The 10906-nt window shown below is 33.2% G+C and overlaps 1 protein-coding gene across 1 annotated transcript; it reads right to left on the bottom strand.

The window, feature by feature from the left end:
• Positions 1-1841: 1841 nt before the first annotated feature.
• On the bottom strand, positions 1842-5370 carry LOC124537067. Its single transcript, XM_047113780.1, has 4 exons — positions 5253-5370; positions 4383-4578; positions 3264-3481; positions 1842-2577 (listed from the first exon to the last, which is right to left on the bottom strand). Exons 1-4 carry the CDS (start codon positions 5368-5370, stop codon positions 1868-1870), a joined length of 1242 nt encoding a protein of 413 aa, XP_046969736.1. The 3' UTR covers positions 1842-1867.
• Between the last annotated feature and the right edge of the window lie 5536 nt (positions 5371-10906).

Below are 10906 nucleotides of genomic sequence, written 5' to 3'. Positions count from 1 at the left end.
AAGACTGCATCGAAATTGTCAAGAGGAAGCTACAGACACACAACATGCCTATTGAATATGCAGAGCTGTTACATCACTGCCTCACATCTGGTTATTTATTGTGGAATGATGAATTCTATGTACAAGTTGACGGGGTAGCCATGGGTTCTCCAGTATCCCCCGTGGTCGCCGATTTGTTCATGGAAGACCTGGAGGAGAGGGCTCTTCGCTCCGGACCTATAACACCTAGGTTTTACAAACGGTACGTAGATGACACTTTCACAATATTACCTAGTGATCTGACATCTGCATTTTTAGTACATCTTAATTCTATAAACAATAACATTCAATTTACTATGGAATTAGAGGCAAATAATTCTTTAGCTTTCCTTGACATCCTTATTGTCAGGAATCCTGACAATACATTAAGTCACACAGTTTATAGGAAACCCACACACACCAACAAATACCTCAATGGTGACTCGCACCACCACCCTAGCCAGTTAGCTACCGTTGGCAAATCTTTGTTTCAGAGAGCCCACCATCTCTGCGATGCTGAACACCTAGAGGACGAGCTACGTCAGGTCAAGCTTGCACTCCACCAGAACAAGCTGCCCGTGCCTCGCCAGCATCGCAGAAGCCGTATCAAGCCACCCACAGTTGAGCGACAACCTGCATTTCTACCATATGTGAAGGGAGTTACAGACAGGATTGGCAACATCTTGAAGCGAGCTTCAATTAAAACCGTGTACAAGCCTCATAAGAAAGTGAGCCAGTTCTTGAGACCTATCAAGAGTAATATTCCCTTACAAACTGCAGGAGTATATAAACTCGAATGTGAGTGTGGTTTATCTTACATAGGCCAAACAAAGAGAAGTATCGGTACCAGGGTCAAGGAACATATAGGAGATGTCAAAAATAGGCGTTCTTCTAAGTCTGCAGTCTGTGAACATGCTCTGGATAAACCTAACCATTTTATCCGATTTGATAAACCACAGATCCTCGCTAGAGAACACAGATTCATTCCTAGAATGATACGCGAGGCTATTGAAATTCAAAAACATCCGAACTTCAATAGAGAAGATGGTTGGAGACTTTCTAACACCTGGGATCCACTTATTAAAAATTTGAAATCCCAAATCCAACAGACTGCAAGACCTAAAGATACAGTTAGTGCCTTCTGCGTGCAACCGGAACGTTACTCAAGATATCAATTGAGAAATCGTTGGCGGTAGTTGTTAATAATATTTCCTTTGTTCTTCAAATAGACGAATGTCATCTTAGTCTACCCGTGACCACGAACACTGCAAAGTGCTCGAAACGTCGGGATGTTTTAAAAATAATTAATATACGCGATTCATCCGTTATAATTAGTTTTATTTAAATGTGTAATAATCGCGAAAATTTAAGACAACATTATATTTGGATCATGTTTAGGACAAGGAAATAAAATAAACTGATGTACATATTTTTAATATTTGAAATTAATTGTTTTTCAAATAACATCATCAAAATATTTTTATTCAACTAAACTAGCAGGTACATAATTATTTTGCTATACAATATTTTATTTCATATTTAACTGTGCATATATACTATACTTTATTGCAAAATTTCAACATAATACTATCCATAATAATAATTTAGCTGTTTCTAATTCATGATTATTATTAGATATGCGATGAATGGTATGACGATCACTTTTTTATTTGTTTGTTGTCTTCTTCATCATTTTAACATGAGTCCATGTTGTTTTGGCAATTTAGACATTTTTTTAAAAATATTTATCAATCTTTTCTCTTCATAACCTTACAGTTGCTTTATGTACTTCTTCTGCGTGCTGTTTTGGGTTTAAGAATTAAATTAGAGGTTGTTTATGAGGTTGCTTTCAGTCAACAGTCGATTTCAGTGTCGTATAGAACGAGAACGTGGATTTGACTACGGACATTAGACAGACGAAGTCCAGCGTGGTCAATCCTCCGGCAGTCAGCTTTAGCGGTTTTTGTGCATTTTTTAGTATAAACAAAACAATTTTCATATTCGAATTATCGAAATTTTCCCATTTGCAACTGTATACAGCATTCTCGAAAACATTACTTGCGTTGATCATCTTTTGGCCGATTAAACAACTGACGAACAATTGAATGAATGTGTAAGGTAGTTCCATAAAAGTATTTTCTACTCGCCCCAGCAGTACCGCGACTATACCAATTATTATAAGACCAAATTCAACCGCCATGGTAACTCTGAATAGTCTCTCGAAGTCATTTAGAAGATTTATGTTAGTTGTATGAAAAGTTATAATTTGTTTTAAATGATCTGCTACGTGTTCATTGATAATCTTCGTTCTCAAATAATCTTTTTGTGTCTTGGAAATCATCAATATTGATTGGTCAGTGTCATTATAATGTTTTTCAGCATCATCCCAAACGCTCAGTATTTCCCCGCTGAGCGCAAGCATCTGAGCTTCGATATATCCGATTACTATTATAATAAACGCACTAACATCTGCTAATGTGTAATTACATACCAAGACTATTAATAATTCTGCGATCAGTATGATTTCGTAGTTAGGAGTTTCGAACATGGGCTCCAGACCTGTTAAAAAATGTTGCCATTTATAAAATTGTTTATTTACAAGTTAAAAATTACACAATTGAAGATGGTGTAAATATTTATTTTGAATTGAGAAGCTTACAAGAAAATATCACAGGCGGAAGCTTTGATAAACCTGACCCTAGATAGTTTTGCTCAAAGGCAACGACCGATCTGTTATTGAACCGTCAAATATGAATACTTTGAATTTGGGCGGTTAGGTTTGCTCAAAGCTCTTCCGCCTAACTGAAATGGTTTTGCATAAAGGCGACTCAACCCATCAGTTATTCAACCGCCAAATATCAATACTTTGAATCTGGACAATTTGAACTCCACAAATATATTCAAGAGCGATTGTATAATATATTCAGCCGTCTACAAAATTGGATACTCTTTCTACATCGATAATAATAATTATCGATCATCATTAGAGTAATACTGCACGTTATGGCGTAAATAAAAATAACCATTTCCAACAGTAACAATGTATATGGGCATAAGTGTTAACTATTAGATGACCACTTAATATATATTTTATTTTTTATTTTAGAGGGGGCAAACGAGTAGGAATCTCATCTGATGGAAAGTGTAACCACCACCCATGGACACTGCAACAACGGGGGTATTGCAGGTGCGTTGCTGGCCTTTAAATGTCTTAAAAAAATTGGGCGTATTGTTGAAAATCTTACCATACACAACAAACAAGTCTTCTGGAAAATGTCTTCCCGGTAGTACTAAAGGCAGCGCAGCGTACGATATGGCAAGTGTTACGAAGAACGTCCACGTCAGCATGACTCTTTTTTTAATCTTAAGGAGACTCTTTTGCAGATTGTCATACAAACGACTTCCTGGTGTAACTTTCCTGTCACATTCCAGATATCTTTGGACTATATCTTGCACGCTTTTTCTAAAATAATAGAATGTTATGATAGATGGATAAAATAAATCAAGTTGATATGTTCAAGATCTAAATATAGAGATAAGAAAGCAAGGCTAGAATTGTCACGCGAATATGTCTCTTGTTTAATGTAAGATTAGATATTGAAGGGGATTTTCAAACCTTCCGTCGTCTTTAAAGTGTGGCATTGTATAATGAGTTATATAATAGAACTTAAAGTTTAAATGTCAACACCAACGAATGGCATTGTTTGTTGTACTGTGCGCTAGTTATTTTTCGCTGTACAGTTATCATATCGCACATCTGCTTTTATTGAAAAACAAAATAAATACAAATGTTTTGTCAAAAGCAGTTAACTTTGGATTAAGAGAAAGAATAGAGAGTAAAAATATTTTAAGCAGAAATGTTACATGACTGTATCTGAAAAGGATGAGGACCCCAAAAATTATAAAATTTGTATAATCTATAATAATCTTTTCTGCCCAGAGGATCGGAATTGCGATTCAACGGGGAAATGCCCATTCCACGTGGTCAAGATTTATACAGTAACTAGTTTTAGTTCACATTTGTATATATTTAAGCATTTAATGTTATTAATTCTTATGTTAATAAATGATCATTAATGTATGGTCTCTGATGCGCATTGTCATCAGAATTGAAGATAATAACTTTTCAGATGTCAGAACCAACGGATCAACAAATGAATGTGACCATATTTATGTATGTCAAATAAACTGTACCAGACTAAAAATTTTAGTGGTGTTCTCGTTAGTGCTTAATTTTAATTTAGTAAAGAGTAATTTTACTAATGATTATAACGGTTTTCAAAACTTTTCCGATTCCATTGCGATCCAAGTTAGTCCGAACCGAACCGTTGCAATAAATAGAACATTATTTAGACTAGAATTACTTGTAAATTGTCATGAATATAAACTTTGTGATGCAAGTCTCGCTGACAGTTCCGAGCGAGAAGACCACAGCTGCCGCTGTGAAGTCACCGGTCTGCCTGCAGCGGATGAAGACGAACCAGAACATGGAGAATATGTATATGTAGATAAAGCAGACCGCAGTTACAATCACCACTATGTAGCTCACGAATGATATACCTTGAACAATAATATTCTGGATTGAAAGGCGGTTGTTAAAGAGTTAGTTCTTATGGTACTAAAGTATTGTAGTTTCTTATGCTTTTTCAAATGTATAAGAAAAATACAAGACTACAAGTCACAACACTTCAACATCAGTTCTAATTAAACAATACTGTTGTTTATCCGGAACTTATTCGATCTATTTCGGGTCTATTTTCAAAAAACGAATAGCGGAAATTAAAAAGAATACGTTATAATCTATATTATATTTGTGGCTTTTGTTTGGTTAACATCGCATCTTATAACATCTCGAATTATTTTTAATGGTAGCGGTATGAGAACAGTTTGATCATGATCAGTTTGATATGAAGAACATCTTGCCTATACGCACTTTCTTTTACATTCATTCTATGGCCTCCTGTCTTGGTAGCAGTTCTTCCAAATAGTCTATTTCTTCCATTAATAATATTTTTAAGGATTTGTTGTGAATTAAGTATAATTTGAAATAAATTGCTATTTATTATATTGTAACACATAAATATTGTAATTTTTATTAATTTATGTTCTTCTAGCAAAGGCTTTCTGGAAGACAACACTTCTAAGCGCCGATTTTTTAGTATTATACTAAAATTTATACTTTATTTCATAAAGGTTTTTTTCATATGATGTCTGAACAATATACCACGACTTACGTTTACTATCGTTCTTATGGATGTTGATGGTTACGAGGCGTAGGAAAAATGCGACATTCGAAAACATCGTCGGCAGGTCGCAATGCTTCAGTCCAAATTCGCCGAGAGTGAATTTCATCTTTCTAAAACTTCTATATTTTAATTGGATTTAGAAATAATCTTCGTTAACTTTAATTAGTTAGTCAAATACATATAGATAATGTTCATTATTTGGTCATGACTTGGTATAGTCTTTACGGTTGTGTCTGAAATGACACAATATGTAGTTGCTCCAATTGCCCCAAGTCAACCATTAGCGATGTTTAATTATTTCATGTTAAATTGCTTCGTCCAATCATATGAATGTTATATTAGACATTTAAAAATAATTCATATAAAAATAACGGCGGATCGAAGCTATATTTACTGGATAAAACCAGTGAGGAAGATTCATAATTGTATGGTCTTAAAATATATTACATATCAAGAGCCTTGAAAGGTAAATTACACTTTATTACAAAATATTTTTATAACAATTGAAAAAATATTATCCTTAGTTTGACGACTCATAAGCCTCTTTTTATCCCACTTAAATCTGATTTATTTTATAATAATAGTAAATGAGACCTGTCAAATATTATTAGTACATTTCTAATTGAAATAAATACAGGTGGTAATTAATATGAAGAGCTAGTAGTGTAGTAAAATTATATGAAAAGGCTATGAAATTTAACACAATGATTCTGATTATTACGAAGTTCAATCACATATTTTCCACAGTCCTCTAGATTCAACGGAACTATTGCCACTGATTTTAAAAACAGATAAATGTTTGTTTGAATAACTGGTGACATGCGACCGGAGAGCCTTTAGTGACGATAAAATGTAGGAAGATTAAAAATAATTCTGATTTTTTCAATAAAAGCTTTTTATCGGAATAAATATAAATAGAAACGGATTTACAAATAAATATCAACCTAGGTGGTTTTTTGACGATGTAGTATTTGGTATAAATAAATTAAAAAAAATGGTAACTTTCTGATTGTCTTCTATCGTGAACACTCATAATTTTATATATCCGACAAATGTCAATTTAATGATTTTTAGAACATTTTTTTAAAGTATGAGCTCTGTCTGTCTGTCTTTTCATCTTTAAATCACTTTTTCGAATTTGATAAATTTTGCTTTTAAGCAAGCTTGAAGCCCAAGGTAGGACAAAGGTTTCTTTTTTACACCTAAAGCTTCTGCAATTCCGAGCAAAACCGAGGGCGAATCTAATATTATATGTATAAGCTAGCGAATTTGAATTTGAGGCGACGTTAAATGATATAGTAATAGTTTATATCGTGACTCCGTTTTCTAAGATAGTATAAATTTATTTATTTGGAATTATAAGTTATATAAACATAACATTCTTATAAACAAAACAGAATGCCTTTTTAAATACACGAAGAGGGAAAACTATTCTAATGTTCTATTTGAAAGTGAGGCCATATTTGTTTTGTAGTGACGTCATAATTAAAGTAGTATTTGATCGTGAATTTGAAAACGTACTATTTGTTCGACTGGTAATAAAGTCATTCGTCTTGTCATCGTCCTGTCGCTGATATTATAGTGAGTCAGTTAGTCAGTTTGCAATACTAGATAATAGTAAATATGTAAAAGTCTGTTTGTTACGTTTTCGCGTAATAACTACTTAATAGATTGACATTATATTTTTGGGTACTTGTTGAGAGTACGGAGGACGACTTAAGTACTACGAGTACATCCGATAACGGTGTCAGTCACGGTGATAGAGAAATAACTTAGCAGTAAATACAGCGTATTAGTGCCGTGAGGAATGGTCAGACTTATGCGTTGGTGATCACGTATAATCGGGTGGCCTTAAGTGTCAACGCTTGGTGATCCATGTGGGCTGTTTGGTGAATCACTATCGGGACTGTTTGTTGTCATTAATGGGACTGATTGGTGATCCTTGCTGTTAGCTGTCTGATAAATCATCATTGAGGCCGGTTGGTGAACCTTGCTGTGGGCTGTCTAATGAGTCATCATTATACAAATAGTCATAGGATAATACAAATTTCCAGCTTCTAGATATAGGGCTGTTACTGAGATTCTTTTATCTAAAAATCCAATAAGTTTTAATCGGCCTGATCTGGAGCTAAAGTCTCGAGATCTGCTGCCTTATATCTTGCCCAATGTATGTATGTATGTATGTAGTCCAACGAGACAATGTAATTCCGTCAGAATCTCCTGTGAAAATGGCTTAAATTAACTGTGAAAATGGCAATGCAGTCACCGTACTTAAAAAAATAAATTAAAGATAAGATCATATCTTGAAGAGATTCTTTAGAGCGTATACGAGAAATAAGAAATGCTCTCTGCATTTCTTAAAATAAACGTACAGCTGAAGACAAATTATGCGAGGAAGTATATTTTTATCATATATTTCATTTCATATTCGCATGAAATATTTTACATTGAAATACGTATATTTTTGAAGATTTTAATTTCAAGTTCTTTAAATAGTTGAAACGAAGAATGACATAGATTAATTTATAATAATTGCTTGTATTATACAAACAAAAAGAGTACACAATAGGGCATTTATCGTGCAGCGTTATTATGAAACCCTACAGACTTAATTATATTTGTGAATTTTTTTTTCTTTCGTTCCATTTAGTTTATATGTTAAAGATAAAACTGACATAAGTCGAATACAAATGTAACAACATTCGTGCAATAAATTAAGCTGGTATATAATTTCTAATATAGTATTAAAATTAGAAATGGAAAAATATTTTATTGAGACATAAATATGGCTTAAAACCTATTGCCAAGGGTCTGGGTATCAAACAAAATGTAGACCGCACTTGCCTTTACAAAGATTAAATGTACGAAATTTTCGCAAATATGAAATTCAATAGAAGCAAACATGTAAGTATGCATATGTATGTATGTGTGCATTGGTCGTGTATGCTTAACACACATTGAAGTTAAATGATGTTTGTCCATTTCTATAACATTTCAGGTCACACGGTATTTGTTAAAAGCTGTTGGACCTGTTGTAGAGGGTGACTCTTTGTAAGAATATCATTAATATTTTGAACCTAACTTTACATTTACATTCATCATATCATTAATTGCTTAATGATGATTTTTCGAGTATTATTTGCCAAATCCGATAAGGCTTTTGTTATTGAGTTTTTTTTTATAGCATAGGGAGGCAAAACTTATGCCTATGCCTATGTGGGCGTATTGATGGTCAGTGACCATCAACTTCCAAAGACTATAAGAAATATTAGCCATTATCTACACTGCCAATGTGCCACCAACAATGGAACAGTTGGAAACCAAGATGTTACGTCTTTTGTGCCTGTAGTGACACTGGATCATTCGCCCTTTTAATTTGAGCACAATAACACTAAGTGTAGCTTGGTGGTAGAACATCTGACGAGTCAATGGTCCCCAGAAATGATTTTAAAAACCCCTTACCGATAAAAGGAATCCATGAAATATATAATAAAAGTCATTAATTATTTACTTTCTGCCAAGCTGCTCCAATGAGGTTTGGTGAATTGGCTTTAGCGTGTGGACATTAAAAAGTAAGTTATGATAAGTATTTAAAATTATATGATCTCAGTTTGACAGCTTTTTGTTCTGGTTACTTTTACCGAGCAAACTGCACTAATATTATAGTCAAGAAATGTATACGCAAGCATAGAAGCATTTATTCCTTCCATATCATAATCCGATGTAACAGCATCCTCACCCTGAAAGAGTTTAAACGCATGATAAAGTAAATAAAAAATATAAAGGCTCTACCTGCCTCCCGAAGCAAAGGAGTATAAACTGCCACCTACATACTTCCAAGCTCTAAGATAAATGAATAATGCCATATAGAGCAAAACCCAATATTTTCTGATATCATATACAACCTTATTTGGATAGCTATCCACTTGATCAATTAGGTTTATTTATATTAAATATAGAGTATTTCTAATCTGAATATTTCTCATCTGTGGTGAGGAATTTAAAAAAAAACCTTCACTATTTATTCATCATAACGTCGATTTTTCTTTAAAAATCGTTGCCATCAAGTGCTATAAGTCCTATAAAATCATGATTATTAGAATAATTAGTAATTGAATAAAAGCAATGACTAATTATGCAGTAAAATATATAGAGGCATAGCGTGTGAATCAAATATACGCTTCTTATTATTATAATAATACATAGCAACAAGGTGTTATAGAATATGTCACCCATATGTCTAAATCAAAATCAAATCAAAATATACTTTATTCAAGTGGGCTTTTACAAGCACTTTTCGATTGTCATTTAACAACGATATTGAGACCACGATGTCTTACCCATTACTTCTCCTTCATGTCTTCTGCCCTGAATACAAACGGCAGTGTTTATCAATTTCTATACAAATTATTTAAAATTTAATAAAACAACCATATTTGTATAATCAAAACATAGGGATGTTTTCCGTCCGGATTGGTACTGCCAAAGATATATTTTGTATGTAGGTCAGTTAGAAGACTGAATGAGCCAGGGGATGAATAGAATGGTTGACATTGCTCACAGCGCTAATATTAATAATCGATGGCGACTTGCTATCAGGTGATCATACCATTCTGCAAATACTATAGAAATTAATTACTAGAGTAATACAAATGAAACGTTTTTGGAGATACGACAAAGACATCCTGAAACAAAATGTAATCTGTATTTTTTTAAATGTTCAAAAATAATCACAGTGCATAGCGAAATACTTATCAAAATTGTAATAAGAGAAACAGGTTCAATAGTATCTGCACCATTTTTCCGTTAAAATACAAAGGTATTTCACTCAAAACTTTATTAAGTCGAAAATTATTAATAAATCGTATTATTCCTTAAAATAACCCTATAAGAAAAAAACTCCTGTATTTATGCTCGAGTTCCATCAAAGGACTGATTCAGCGCAAATTTTGAATAACAGCGTTGCAAATGCGTTGATTTGAAAAGAGCAACTACGCGAGTTTCTCGTGTCTACTCGTTGGAGGCTGCTTTCCAAGGCAGTATTCAGTATTGACGATTCAATTACGCTTATTTGTGAAATTCACTTGAATAAAATACATTTGATTTGATATTCTATATCTTACTTGTATTTAGGTAGAAGCACTGAACGTCTAGAGATGTAGCTAACTCAGCAAACTTGCTTCCAAAAGCGGATTGTGATCAGATGCAAATAAAACCACGATTAAACTTTAGTAAACTTTAATTATAACGTATCCAAGAAAGAATCAAGGCGACAGATACAAATAGTCGGTCTATTTAAAAAAAATGTTTTCTAATATTCAATTAATATTTCTGTCTCTCGATTGACCTCATATTTAATTCCTCATAAGTATTCAACGGTCGAATACACAGTTTTGCATAACTCGTTTCATTATTATAAGTGTTACGTCATTCAATCGTAATTAATCCTTTTACATTATCTATCAGGTATCGATTAATACTATACTATTGAATTTCAGCTGCTTCTCTTTCATAAATTATAAATAAATCAGGTAGCTAAAAAATAAAACAAACAATAATAGGACCTTTTCATGTTTTAGAAAAAGGAAAGATTTGGATCTACTTATAACCGGTAAAAACCGCTTCGATCCGCCATTATATGA

Source organism: Vanessa cardui, chromosome 17 (assembly GCF_905220365.1).
Source record: "Vanessa cardui chromosome 17, ilVanCard2.1, whole genome shotgun sequence".
In the NCBI taxonomy this organism is placed as follows: domain Eukaryota; kingdom Metazoa; phylum Arthropoda; class Insecta; order Lepidoptera; family Nymphalidae; genus Vanessa; species Vanessa cardui.
This window is presented reverse-complemented; position numbering and strand designations above follow the sequence as displayed.